The sequence below is a fragment of the Equus quagga genome, chromosome 1 (genome assembly GCF_021613505.1).
Source record: "Equus quagga isolate Etosha38 chromosome 1, UCLA_HA_Equagga_1.0, whole genome shotgun sequence".
NCBI classification, from domain to species: domain Eukaryota; kingdom Metazoa; phylum Chordata; class Mammalia; order Perissodactyla; family Equidae; genus Equus; species Equus quagga.
The window spans coordinates 153,306,076-153,321,642 of NC_060267.1; the positions used below are offsets into that span (position 1 = coordinate 153,306,076).

A 15,567-nucleotide genomic window follows, 5' to 3' on the forward strand; every position below is an offset into this window, starting at 1 on the left:
ACAAAAATCTGACTATGTCACCTTCCTGTTTAGGACAGTTCAATAGTTTCCTCCATTGCTCTTAGGATAAAACAAAGCTCCTAACATGATCTTCAAAGGGATCATCTTGTCCCTCTCCATGCTTCCAGCTCATTTTCCTCCATACTCCAACTCCCTTTCTCTGCTACGACGACAGTGGCTTCCTTTCTGCCCTTCGTCCTTGCCATGCTCCTTTTATCCATTAGTTCTGCACACATGAAGTTCCTTCTGCCTGAAATGCTCTTCCATTTTTCTTGATTTAAACCTCATTTAATTAAACAAATTAAATAGTTAAGCCTATTCTTCTTTCCAATCTTAGCTCAACTGTCACTTCCTCGGAGATTCCTTTGCTCATCGCCCTAACTAGGTCTAATCCCATATTACAAACACTCTTAGTTCCCGTCCTTTCTTTTCCTGCATTTATACTAGCAATTTTATATCAAAATATATGATTATTTAATTGATGTCTATTTCCCTAGTAGAATATAAGCTCTGCTAAAGCAAGGCCTTTGTCTAAATTCACTCATCACTTAATCTTCAGCATAATATCTGGCATGCAGCACAGGTGCACTATAAATATTTCTTGATTGAGAACACAATAAAGTTCCTTGAGGTTTCTCAAGATAAAGACATTACAAGGTCTTTAACTATAGTATTTCCTAAAAGACACACAATGCAATGCATTCATCCAAAACATAGGTATAACTAGAGAGATTTTCCATAGAGTAAAATCATTCTTCATGTCTATTATTCTTCAGGCTTGTCTTCTTTTCTTTGATTTTACCGTAATCCAAACATAGGAGCTTTGATGATGAATGTGAATGGAATCACTTAATAAGAATTTGCTCTCAGATTACACATTGAGAAATAATGCAATTTCTTTTCTTTAATATCATTTTCTTGCTGTTCATTGGTATTAATATGGATATTGTATTCTAATACCAGATAATTTGATATGCCTTTGCCTTTTTTATATATCTCTGTTTTCCATTATTTTATTACTATGGATATTAGCAAATATTACATTTCCTATAATATAAGGAAATACTCTAAAATACCTATAATTTCATAGGAATAAACATGCAAACTTGATCCTGATGGCAAGTTCATTTAAACCTACAAATATTATCTGTTTTATAGGGGAAATTATTTTAAAGTGTTGGAGTAGTAATAGGAATGCAAAATGACTTGAATCTTTAGAAGACGGCTAATGTGAAATAGTCGTGAGCAATGTGAGAGACCATCACTATAAAAGGGGAAACAGGATTTTACGAATGACCCACATTGGTCTCTTACCAAAGGCATCTCCAGCCATCAGGGCATAGTCATGCCACCGAATCAGTTCAGGTTGTGGCCCTGCCAACACTGCAAAAAGGGACTGGTGAAAGATATAAAAGGCAGCCCAGGTTTTAATGCTAAAAACTGGGGGCCTCAATGGAATATCAGAATTTTAGAATAAAAGTTTAAAAATTATCAAACACATTATTATACACATGGGAGAAACCAAAGTTAAGAGAGACGTCATTCCTCTAAGACCACATACCCAGTTGATGGCACAGCCAGGACTGAAACCCAAATCCCTTAGTGCATAGCTATTTCCACTACATTATGCTGTTCGATCATATCAGTTCTCTAAAATTCTCTAGGAAAATGAGTCTAAGCAACAAGCCCCAGGTCCAAACCCCTTCAGTAACTGGAAGACACACAAATATTTTTACAATAACCATAACATGGGCCAGGCCTAATTAGCTCGCAAAAATTAATATGAACAAATTATCATCACCTTTCTTCACTAAGCATTCTTTAAATTTCTCAAATGTACATAAGAAACATTAACAAAACTTCTTTCTTCAATAACAAAGTTTCTGTGTCACCACACCTCTCAGTCCTGAGTTAAAAAATGCCAATACAGGCTTTTCGGTAACACTTTCCATTTATAAATTTCTGGCAACATTCTTTGCAGAAATGGACACTGATCCAGAAACTCATAGTATAATGCTGCATCAGTGGTATGTTCATAAACCAGCACTCCAAAGAAATAAGAGAATTTTAAAAAGCCCTGATTTGTAGGGCTTGCTGATTTCTGTAATATAAATACCCCTGTCGTAGCTGATTTCAAGACACTGAGTGTGTAACAAATCACTCACGGAATTCCTGAATATTTAACAATTAGCTCCAGTGCACTAGTCAGAAGCAGCCCCCGTGCACCACTGATACTACAGGGAAACCTAGAAATAATCAAACTCAACCCACTCTTTTATAAGAGGAAACTGAGGCTCAAAGAGAGTAAACGATCTTCCTTAACATTACAATGTGATGAGCAGGTTTTCATACACAAGATTCCACCTCAACTATCCTCATATACTAAAAGAAAACTTATGCATTAGAAATACATCTCATTTCCTTATGTTATTATAGAGAGAAGTGCTTCTCAAAAAACCAGCAGTATCAACAATACCAGGGAGCCTGCTGGAAATGCATATTCTTGGGCTCCACCCCAGACCTACTGAATCATAGTCTCCTGGGCCCAGAAATCTGTGTTTCAGTAAGCTCTGTGAGTGTTATAGAGCAACAGGAAAGACTCTTTCCTTCATACCCACCAATATTTTTTTTTATGAATGAGATTCATATATGAATCAAAGATAATAGTTATCCTTTTTTCACATCAGCGTCCTTTCCAGGAGATACTTCATCTGAAGCTTCTAATGTAAAGTCTGCAATCTTTCACACTTTCAAAGGCCTTACTTTTCAAAACAGTTTAGAGTTGTCTAATAGCAACAACAAGAAAAAGTTGCGCTATTTACCTTCCAGTTCTCAAACTGAACATTTTATAGACCAAAACCTAACACATATTTGTATGTCTTAGCCTTGGCACATTTCTTTCTCTTTTTAAACTGCTTTCAAAAAATATTTATTTTTCAATGTTCTGCCTTACCTCTTTCACAAATCAAGACAGTCAATAGCAACAGGGTGCCCCCACCCTAATACACATACTGCCTTGTCAACTGATTATATAGTTATGTATTTGTGTTTTGGTTTATCAGCCACTTCCTGTTGTTTTGATATTTGTTCCCAATCTTAAAAACCAGAACAAAGGCAAATAAATATCGTCTGCTTTGTTTTCCTCTTCCAATATTCTAGAAGTTGGAAAATTTACAAAATAAATATCCTCTCAATCTTCTTGTAAAAGCATTGCAAAAGAAAGAAAAATTGAGTAATAGTTTCCCCAAATTTAAAAATACCCAGCTAACACACAAACGACAAATAGCTGTACAGATAGTACTTTGAAAATAATCAGCCAGCAATCTAAAAATACAAGTCTATGATTCTTAATTAGTTATCCATTATTAATTTTATTTGGAGGGTAAACTTAAATATCTTTAATTTATTTGCACAGAAATAAGAGTTCATACCATAAGTGTTAGTAGATAATAGATTAATGAAAACATTTTGGAAAGGCATTTAATCACTACCACATTTCCTTGCAAATATACAACTACTTGGTGCATGCAGTTCTCAGCCTTGGTGGGAAATAGCTTCACTGGACTTGGAAGTAGGTGTTTTCAAGGAAACTAGAGGATTAGCCTTATAATCCTCCAATTACCTGATCCCGGCTGAACTTACATTTACCAAGAACTGGTCAGAAAACTTTGCCACACAGGAGGTAACCATCCTAAAATCCACCACTTCTGAGGTTTTGAGATTTCCATCACTAATACTTCTCAAAAAAAAAAGCAGCTTCTTTCATGAGATTCATCACTGATTCCACCAGCCAAGTTCTAAGAATCCATCTCAATGCTTGCTCATCACCTTTCTGGCCAATACATGCATATTAGGCAGCACTCCCCCATACGTCTGCTCAAGAACCTCCACTCCCACAACAAAAAGTAAATAAATTCCATTCCTGAAAATAAGCTGAACTCAGATCTCAAATTTAAGTCTTGTTTGCACAGCAGAGTCTTCCTCACTGAGACACCAATGAATGGGTAGATTGGGTGCAAAACCAACTCCGGTGTGGACTGAGCCCACTCGGGCAAGTCTGAGGAGTAGAAACAGCACAGAGAGCAGAAGGGCACTTACGGTTGGCACAGCTTGATTAGGTCCTGGTCAGTGGTGCCTGGTGGGAGGCCTCGAATGTACAGGTTCGTTTTACTCAACTGTTCCCCGCTGCTGTTGTTGCTGCTGTTGTTGCTGCTGCTGTTTGTGCTGGGGCTGGGAGGAGCCATGGGGTGGGGAGCTGGTGCATAGGACTGCTGGAAACAGAAAAGGCTGTTACTGGTAAAACAAAGCCAGCACCTATTCACAGGCCAGCAGAGCAACTTGAAAGCAATGCAAGCTTCTCGGCCTCTCCAATGCACACATGCACACACATATTTCTATTACTACTCTGTGTACTTCTGAGAACATCATTTGCTTTCTCCTCCCTCTGGCCCTGCATTTTGGATCAGCATAAGTTAGCCATAAATGGGTCAAAAAAAAGTTCTCAGGCGCTCCTGACAGTAGCATATGCCTTCTGGGTTTATCCACTGTGATCTTCCTTAGACCTGTGAAGTGGCATGTTACCTCCCTCCCCAATAAAGGACTCCTGGCACTAAAGCTCTGCCCCTAGCTCACCTTTAACAGCCAAATATCTTTGATCTGTCTCTACTCCTCGTTTCTTCCTTTTCTCCAAAGAAACTTCATATTGTTTTCCTCACCACTACTCTCCAGCACAATTCCCGACACATAGAAATCACTCTGTAAATAGTGATTCTATGAATGAACAAATGAATGAATCTATCTTCTCTCTTTCCCCCATTCCCAAATCTGTTTCTTCCTGGTGAATGTCCTTTGTTTGCAAAACTGAGCCACCATTCTCTCCCTACAGTCAAGATCTCCTTTAAAATAGTCTAATCCAGGATCTCAGCCTAGGCATTAGTGACAACTTGGACGGGATAATTTTTTTTGGGGGGGGGGGGGGCTGTTCATTGTAGGATAGTAGCAGCATCTTTGGCCTTTACCCACCAGATTCTAGTAGCACCCATCCCTCAGTTGTGACAACCAAAAATGTCTCAACCCACTTCCCAGTGTCCCCTGGGGAGAAAATCCCTCCCCCCAAGAGAGAACCACCCCTCTAACCTGTCACACTATTTTATGGTAAAATGGAAATGAAAAAATGACCCCTAGTAACTTGGAATATACAATGTGAGGGTCTTTATAATTATACATGCCAGATCTAGTAGATATATTACTCATTATACTTTATATCTTCTTCATACAGGTATATCTTCAAAAGCTGTAAAATTATACTAGCTGTTTGAGTTGAGTCCCTGCTGTGTTTGTTATTAGCTGTGTGACCTTTGGATGGTGCCTTAGCCTTTCTGAGATTCAACATTCTCATTAATAGGAGGAGGACAAAAACAGTACTCTTCTATGGCATGGGGTCTTTACAAAAACTCAATGAGCTAATGCAAACAGAATGGTTCCTGGAAATTAATGAGTGTACAATAAATGTTAGCAATAACAAAAATGTAAGAATAATAATAATGATAATATTTGTGGTTCATGTTTGTCTTGCCAGCGATATTAGTCTATATAGCTATCCTAGATATTCTCAACCATAAGCCAGAATGTAACCTAACCGTACAACAAGCACATTCATCCAGATTCCAGTGGGGAAATTTTTGGCCAAGAGTTAACCTGAAGACTCATTATCAGTTTTATCAGGAGTGAGAGGTGCGTACTTATCAAATAGCAAGTAGGTGCTTAATAAATACTTAGGTTGCATCATGTACAATAAAAACTGAGCACAGCACTTAGCCCATAAAGACAAGAGGCCAAGTTTTAGCAGTATCCAGCCTTGCTTCTTGCTCTAATAGTCTGTTTTATATCTTTCAGGATTTCACATTTGCCCCAGTGCATATTTCGGACAACGCCTCTTAGATGTAGTACATCAAAATGCAACTCATTATATCTACTCTCTCTTCTCCCAATCCCCTACACGAGCCACCCATTACAATGACCCATTACACCCATTACAATTACCATTACACCACCCCCTGTCTTTTGGTGATGCTGTCATTCTTCCAGCCTCCATGCTGGAAATGTTGGTGTTACTTTCATCTGTTTCCTAATCCTAAATCTCAAAATACAGTCAGCCACTGAAATCTCTCAGAGGTTTCTAGAATCATCCTTTCCTCTGAATTTCCAGTTTTTCCAGGCCAGGGTCTGCACCACCTCATAGGTGAAGGCTTCAAGCTTCCTATGTGACCTCCTTTCCCTCCTGCTGTCCTCTTATTAACTGGAGGAGGTGCGGGGAGGAAACAACAAGCCAAATAGTCAAACGCAAACACAAACTGGTCAAGAGTGTATTGGGCAGTTTGCTTAAGGAATGGGGAGGTGAGAGAGCAGATATGACGGCAGCCAAACCTGGGGCCTCCAACTCCCTTCTTTGAAATAAACATTTTCTCCAACCATTTCTCTAGTATTACTTAGTTTATTAGCAACAATTTTAATGCAGAATTGTTAAGTGAGTTACACAGGAGAATACTTTCTGTTCCCAATATTTGGATAAAATGACACATATTTATTGCCTTTTGGAATTTAATATCTGCATAATGTTTCCTGGTTTGCATGACAAACTACTCCTTCTTGACCTAAGAATTCAGTTTTGCTCCTCAGACACCCCCTAACCCTTATGCTCGACCTCTTTACAAGCCTTGCACTTAGTAGGTCTTCCATACCTCCTTGCCGAAGCAGCATCCTGGGCCCTCTATCTCACCACGGGGACAGGTGGGATTTATCTTTTACTTCCCTTATGTGCCTTATGATCTTAAATTTCCCAGGGCTTTTGTAAAGCTGTTTGTTACCACTTTCACCTCCCCTCTCTCCAAATTCTTTGAATTCCATTCCGTACTCAGGCTTCTTTTAAAATGAGGCTTTGTTTAAAGCAGTTTTTCCCATTGCATAGCCTTTAAAACCATTAGGGAACCAGAAAAATGACTCCAGCTTTACATATCACAAATCTGATGGACCAGTTCAGACTGAGCCCTTGGCTGATCAAATAAGAAAGCACCAACTACAGGAGGATCAATATATATTTACTTAATTTTTCCCACCAGGGGTGTTTGCGAGCATTTCCATAGCCAGAGCACCATTTAGTAAATTGCATGGTACCTAAAACAATACGGGTGCCCTCCAAAGGGCCCAGTGTATTCACTGGGAAAAAATTAAACAAAGCAGTCAAAAGCAAATCAAAGCTGGGATGAATATAGGGAACTTGTGTGCATGGAAATGAGGTACGTAATTTATAAACAGGAGCGGAAGCACCAGACTCCTGAGGAGAAAGGATGTATTTCAAAAGCCCTTTGAAAAAAATAGAGTCAAGGTGGTTTTCTATGTCATATTCTTGTTTGTGAGTTCTAGAAATTTTGTTGAAAGAGGGAGACTTTCTCAGTGTTATGGAACCAATCAATCCACAGATTTTAAAATCCAGTGCCAGCACTCCTGCTAATCCTTAATATTTCATTTATCTGTTGATAATTCACTGAATGATTCAGGTAGCAGTCTGCATTGTAAATCATTCTTTGGTTTTAAGAATTATAAATTCCTTCCTCTCCACCCATTTTCAAAATACACATCCTTTAATCAACAAAACATTGGCAGAAGCTTCCCGGAATGTCTGACAAATGCACAGGCTTAAACGAATTAATTTGTGAAAAGCAAAAGCGATTTTGTATGCTCTGGCTGCCAAAGACAAACGACCAAACTACAGCATCTTAAAAAAAAAAAGAAAAAGGAGCATCAATAATCTTAGGGTTAATGGGTCACAGCAGCCACTTTCCTGATTAAAAGTGGCTCTGATTCCTTTCTCAATTCTCTGTCTTTAGACGGATTTAGAATTTTACCATTCATTAGCTTTGAAATTGTTTTAGGAACCAAGAAAGCAATATTAAAATGTTAGTAAAAAAAATTATTTTCCTTCAGATAAAGTTGACTTTGCTATATTGCTCAAAGCGATATTTTGCAAATCCTATTTAGGAGTGGTGAGGACTTACGGTCTGGGGTTACTGAACACTGTAACACTGCTATAACAGGGCAGGGGGGGTGCTATGAATTTGCAGTGTCAGCTTGGTTAGAACCAGAAGATTTTCAGAAGAGGGCGTTTGGATGGCACTCTGATTGAAGGATGGAGACAGAGGACTTCTCGCGAAGCTGTGTAGGCTTGGCAAGTGTGCAGATTTCTCTTAGATGTGTATTGATGGTGGCATTGCTAGGAGGGTCTGTTAGGGATTATGGGATGGAGGCTAAAGCCCTCTTAACCACATGCTGGGGCTGCTAAATCAGCAGATCAGTACCAGTGTCCTCTTTAGGAAATTAAATAAAATGACTTGGCATCCATTTTGGAAGACGTTATTCTTAAAATAACGATTGTAATAATTATAGGTAACATTTGTTGTGTGCCTGCTAAGCATTTTATGTATGTTCATAACACCCCAACAACGCAAATAATATTCTCAGTTTACCAATGAGAAAACTGAGGTACAGAAAGGGCAAATGACCTTCTCAAGGTCACACGGCTAAAGCCTCAATTTGAGCCCAGGGAGTCTGACTCTGGAAGCCATGCAGTCCCCCACAACATGAAAGAACTTCACTCCTTACTGATATGGGCACCAATAAACTCAAACGGCTTCCTTGTAGTCAACTGTGGAGGATGACACTGGCAAAGCTCTGGTGCATCCAAGTATAAGGGAGAAGAAAAGAATGATGATGATAAACAGCACGCAGTCAAAATGAAAGTTAACAAGCCCTTTCCCTCTATCAGAATTTAAATGAAGTTCATCTTAAAATTTAATTTCGAAGGGGAAGTGACCATAAGAACCAAGCGTGTTATGAGTTTTTCAAATAATGTCAAACAAGTGGGTTCATTTGTCAAGATTCATGGTTTGTTATTTAATAACAGGAAAATGAACTGGCTTGTAGATCATCCTAAACAGCTGATTCATTTAGTGTGCTTTGTTAATATGCCTCATTTTTCAAGTTTGAAAAGTGAATCAACCGAGTCCTCCTACATTCTTATAAAATGTGTGGTTTGTGTGTGTAGGTCTGGAGGGAGTCTCCCGTTTTTACCAACTACATCTTTTGGAAGTAGATGGGAGACGGATGTGAGTTGTTTTTCTGTTTGTTTGTTTGTTTTCCTGTTTGTTTTAATAGAAAGCATTTGGTACACCCATTAGTGTTGTTCACACATCAGTAGGGTAAAGTAAGTCATTAAAAGTCATCTTTTATACAATGTCAAACTATATTCAATGAACACTTGTCTGAAGGTGGGGTTGTAATATACATACACAAGCCAGATAATTTTAAACCAGGGTTCTCAATCTTGGCACCACTGACAATCTGGACAGGATAATTCTCTGTTGTAAGGGGCTGTCCTGTGCATTGCAGGATGTTCAACAGCACCCCTGTACTCTACCACTAGATGTCAGTTGCACAACCCTCCCTTCAACTTGTGGCAACCAAAAATGTCCCCAGATTGCCAAATGTCCCCTCAGGGGGTAAAATCACCCCTGGTTAAGAATCACTGTTTTAAACAGATCCATTCCCTCTCCTTGAAGGGCCAATCCAGTACCCCTCATGGAACCATGATACCAACTCAATGGCCTAAGACCTACTTCACTGAAAAACCCCACCACTTACCCAAAGTTCAACCTCTTACCCCCAAATGTTTATGATGTTCACCTCCCCAAGCCTCCACCCGCTGTAACTAAGATGTCAGTATGGCACATTTAACTTGCAGCAGACTAGGTCTGAAACATACTTTTCCCTGTCATTGAAAACATAACCCTTTTACAAAGATAATTTTAAACATTTTTTGCATGCAATTCTCCTTGGCTAGGAATCACAGGGCCTTGATGCCAAACTGCAGTCAATTCTATTCCCAGCATCTGGTTGCTGGCAGGATCCTGAAGCAGTTGGTCTGGTGGTTTTGGAGTAGCCTTGGACTCCATCACACAGCAGTCTGTCCTGTTGACGGTCTCCTCAATTTGTTTTTATTCATCTCCAGTGCAACAGAATTTGTACCCTTTTATCCACTCAAGGGTAAAGTCCTGGATAAAGTCTCCCATGGGACTGACATGCCAACTCTATTACTATCCAAAAGTGAATATAAACCACATTCCCGTCTTAAATCATGCATTATTTAGCTTGCACGTAAACATGCAATCCATTGCTTGGTGGATAATGCTGCTGCAGGCTATTGGATTCCTCTCCCAGATAGTGTGATTTCCACATAACCTTGCTTCTGCAGATCTCTCCTCTAGTGTGAACACAACATGAGAGAGTGGACGTGGCAAGAGCCGTGGCAGTCACTGGAGTGTCTAAAATAGCCTCAAATGAGGGTGAATATGAATATTGTCCATGCAAGCAATAATAAATGCAGCTAAATTAATATCTAAGGCAAGGCATGCAATTTTAGCCATACTGTCATGAACCACCTACATTACAGCTTTGCAATTTTATGCTAGGCCATTGCCTCTCCATTATCCAGACTATGACGATAGAAAACAATTGTTTCAATTACGCCATTTCTAATAGAGTTTGGTGAAAATCTGCCCTACTTCTCTTTTCCTACCCACAGATCAGATATGGAAATGAGCAATAAAGGACAAAACTCCTCACAAAAGGCAATCATTTGTATATTCTCTGTCAACTGATCTAGGTAACAGATGCTGTCAACAGTGGTAACATGGTACTCGTGAGCTCCAGACCGCCCACTGAGAATTCCGCTCTGCCACTAACTAGACACTTAAAGCTCTAGTCATGAGTGAAAGAGGGATTATGACTGTCTCACCTAAAGGACTCTGAGTGGCTTTAATATATAAATTCAATGTAAAATATTTAGCACAGTGCTTGGCATAGAGTTATTACTCAATAAATATTTTTTTTGGTCTTAGCATTTGCATCAACATCATCACGAGGCAGGTCCTTAAAATGAACATCGCTGTCTCAGTCCTAATTGGAGTAATTTACCTTTAAGGGGTGTTACGAGAGTCAATCACTTATTTTTTATTTTTTTAAGCATGGGAGCCACTATTCTTGAGATGAAACTATGTCATTAGAACTATAGTTTGCCATTTTCATCAAGAACCAAAAAGCAATAACAAAACAGTGATGAAACAACCACTGTGAATAGAATGGCTAATTCGTTTTAAGGTATTCACAAATCACTACCAAGGTTTTATTAAAATTCTGTTAGGATGAGATTCACTTTTGCTCTAAATATTAGTTTTTTAAAACCTCAGCAGATTGCATAATCACACATTGCTCTGTGCTATTTACAAATAGGCTTAATCTAAAGTCATTGAATTCCATTCAGAAGCTTAAATATTAAAGGACATTTTAAAATTCATGGTACTTGGAAACACAAGTCAAGTAGTTACTATTCATTTCAAGCACCTATAAACCAATTTCATTAACAAACTCACAAGCTAGAGAAGAGTGGCTACTATAAATGATGCCAATGGCCTTTAATAAAGATTGCTCGATTCTCCAAATACCAATGACATCTGGTCTTTGCCTCAACTCTTCTTTTATTTTGGCCAACTCTTGATTTCTTTAAGGAAAGATAAACAAAATTAAAACGTGCTTCAACATTTGAGGTGCTTACGGCATTAATTTAAAAAGTCAAGTCTACACTTTGAAAATAACCCAAACAGTTCATGATTCTAATATTGATAATGATTAGTTCCTCCTGCAAAAAATGATCCATGATTGGTTCCCTAGGTGGAGATTACAACATCCACTACACTATAAGAGTAATTGTTAGAATTCCCCAGAAATACCAAAAGTGACTGTAATCCCTATATGGGACCTCTGCTCTGTTTGTCTGGGAAATACTTCAGAGATCAACTCAAATGTCTGTTTATAGGATGGGCTAGAATCACTGGGAAAAGAGTGAAAACGTAGAACTGGTTATCATCAACTGTTCACGGAGATCACTGGGAGAGCCCATGGTCAGCATCTTAATGCAGAATGCAATGAGAGATAAAGAGGAGCTCTTGTGAAGAAGAGAACAATTACCTTTGAGTCACATTCTTGTGCCTTACATGTTTACTTAAATTTTCAGTTTAGTTTTTTCCTCATCTCTATTTTGTAATCCTTTCTTATTTTTTAAAATATTCTGTTTAACAGTTCAATACTCTTTGTTTCCCTAAAATAACAATTAGTAATATTGCCAGCAGTTAATTCCCCTAGCTTTATTATGTATGCTGTCCTAAACAGAATGGAGACCAATAGATGTAACTTAAATGGCACCACTATAAGATATGTTGACATAGTATTTTACTGCAACTAAATGAACACTTTCAAAGCGTTCTTCTTCAGTCATGAAAACAGATATAATGAGCATTTGTCCACTCAATTGATTAATTTTATATTAATCAATTATGTTACTGATTTGGTTACCGATAGCTAATGAGTGATAGAAATAAAGCATTTTGTTTTAAACCATGTATAAAAGAATCACTATCAATAGTGGAAAGCTAATCAGAGTACCAAATGATACAAAGCTTTTTGGATACACCAGATGATTTTGCCCAATTAAATCAGAACTTTGTTTTTCTGAAAGCAAATCTATGTTGACTCAGGAGTAATGCAATAATAGCATAAATAACATGTACAATCAAACATAACTCCCTTATCTAGACTTTCATCCCACCTCCACAACGTCTCTCCAACCCATATCTAATCCCGTTTCCTTCTGTTTCCCAGGGCTCATTCACCTTTCATGCCACATTGTAGCCAGACCTGCATCTATATTTTATCTTCTTCCTCCCACCTGGAATGCCTGGGCTGCATCCCTATATCTTATTCTAGGGTGAATCTAAATTTTATCGTACAAACTGGGACACATTTGAGAGCAAAAGAGGGAGACATTAATAATTATATCAGGACACAAGGTATAAATTGAGACTGTCCAAGGCAAATTGGAATATATGATCACCCTAAATTACTTTCTATTTATCTAAATCTCACACATTCCTCTAGGATTACTTAAAACTCTACCCCATTTCATGGCATTTTCCTTTTACTGCTTTACACGTATTTCATTTTCATATCTTCTCAATTTCTACATCATTTAAGTCTACAAAACGTTATAAAGTACTTAACAAGAATAACAACGGCTAACGGTTATTGAGCATATATTATATGCCACACACTGTTCTATAAGCTTTGTATTCATTGACTGAGTTAATGATCTCCGAACTTTGGGAGGTAGGTACTATGATTATCCCCATATTGAGGATGAGAATATTGAGACTCAGGGAGGTTAAATGACTTTTCAAGGTTGTTCAGCTTCTCTGCAACATATGTAGGACCTGAAGCTCAGCAGTCTTCACTCCGGTTAACTCCAGATTTAAATCTAGATACGAGCTGCCCAATACAGTAGCCATTAGTTACATGTTGCTATTTAAATTTAAATATAATTAATTAAAATAAAAAATTTAGTTCCTCAGTCACACTAGCAACATTTCAAATGTTCAAAATCTTGTGGCAATTAACTGCTATATTGGATAGGCAGACATAGAACGTTTCCATCACCGCAGAAAGTTCTATTGCACAGTGCTGACACAGATCACTCTTACAGTTTCAAGGCATCGTCTCCCCACACCTACTACAGTACCTAACTGTGCTGAGCAAAATAATGGTCACAGTTTCTAAGATATTATTCATAGTTATTGGGTTTTTTTAAGTGCAATTAACCTCCCTCCAGTATAGACCATATTTAAGTTTTTTCTCCCTCATGAGTGGATCTAGGTTTTAGCATATACAATCTGTTTTTCAGTTGATACCTCCCCTGACCAAAAGTGGACATTATTAAGAGAGATTTCCAAGAAGTCAAATACAGTCGGTGAGGAGAACAAGATGTATTTTATTTGTTTTTAACCAATAACCAAAGTTTCATCTATATCGTAAAACTGCTAAAGATCAAGACAAGAGAGCCACTGAGATAAAGTGGTGGTGCAGAATCAACGTCTCTGTCATTGGTAGACAAGTTTCCCGCCTGGGAAGAAAGCTCTGCATTTTCAAAACGGCATCATCTACTTTACCTGCACAGCCCCAGGGAAGAGCACTTCTCCTCCCCATGTCGTATGCCATTCTACCAACCTCATCTCTGTCTAAACTGGACCAAGGCAGAAAAGGAGAATGCTTTCTTACAGTGAACCACCAGGGCAATTCCGCAAATTCAGAAACAAGAAGCTATATTCCATGACAGAAAATAGTTGTGTTGTTTTATTAGCCAATGCATTCATATTTTATTGATGTAGCAAAATTAAATGTGAACAGAACTCACACTTTGAAAGTCCTAAATCTAAGAAATTTAGACTATAAAACACAATAATTTCCTCCAGAAGACAATGTTAGAGCACAGATCAAAAATGCGACAGCAATTAATATGTGCAAAATAATTGCTTCATTATAAAAATTGGAAGGAGCACTTTCACAGATAATTTTCTGTGAATATATTTTCAAAATTTATTATGTTTTGGACCATAAGATGAAATTAATTATAAGAATAAATTAATGTTCAAGTTCAAGAAAAAATGATCTGATAATAAAATGAATATTAGACATTTTATATTGTTCTTAAATTTATTATAATTTTTAAATCAGAAATGAGATATTTACACATTCAAACTTCTACATTTCATAATTATAAACCTCTATGAGGAGTTCTTCTTTCAGTATATTTTAAGTCAATCTGCCTTGTACCTAAGAGAATTTCCAAAATAGTATAGACACACCCAATTTCTGGTGCATCTCCTTTGTTGCATGATCGCTGGAGATTCTCTCCACCCAATGATACTTCTCCATAATCAAGAGAACAAACTCTCCCCAATAATAAGACAGCACTGGTTTTCTTTCTCCAAATTACTCTTGTCCTTTTTAAATAAGTGATTGAAGCTTCAAAGACTGGCAAATAAAGGGTATTTTTGCCCATGATTGGTAGACTCTCTGAAAGCTCAAGAAGAGGAAGTGCTATTGTCATAGCATAGCAACTATGAGCACAGATCCTGAAGCCACCCACCCAGGTTCAGATCCTGCTTTAACGCTTATTGTCTATATACGACCTTGGGCAAATTATCTGCCCACGTCTGCCTCAGTCTCCTCATCTGTAAAACTGGGGACAATAACTACCTCAGAAAGTTGTTAAACATTTCAAACGAGTGATTATGTGTAGAGCACTGAGAATAAACCCTGGAATACAATAAGCACTCTACAGGAGCTCCTTCTTATTATTATATAAATCCTAAGGCATTTTATAATAATATGAACAATAATGTTCTAGTAAAATTGGGTGTGCCTGGTTGAAAATCTTACAACACAAAGTAAAAAGTCCACTGATGGTAGTCAAACTGAAATTCTCTCTAAATTGTAAATCAAGAAATGTCATTCTTCAATGAGACATTAGGCTCGATTAGTACCAGTTTAGCTACTGATACTAATTGTCTTCAGGTAAACTGATGACAAGACCCTCAGAAGAATTTTTTAAGACAAATGTAAACA

General features: G+C 37.8%; 1 protein-coding gene across 13 annotated transcripts in view; it reads right to left on the minus strand.

Moving 5' to 3' along the window:
* RBMS3 (RNA binding motif single stranded interacting protein 3) overlaps positions 1-15,567 on the minus strand; it is a 1,258,536-nt gene that overhangs the window by 503,678 nt on the left and 739,291 nt on the right. For 10 of the 13 annotated variants that reach the window (XM_046665635.1, XM_046665620.1, XM_046665611.1 and 7 more), the window contains one exon: positions 4,099-4,271. In XM_046665635.1, the coding sequence (XP_046521591.1) occupies positions 4,099-4,271 (173 nt within the window). The remainder of the gene's footprint in view (positions 1-4,098; positions 4,272-15,567) is intronic. The other 3 variants (XM_046665654.1, XM_046665697.1, XM_046665678.1) reach the window with 1 other exon arrangement.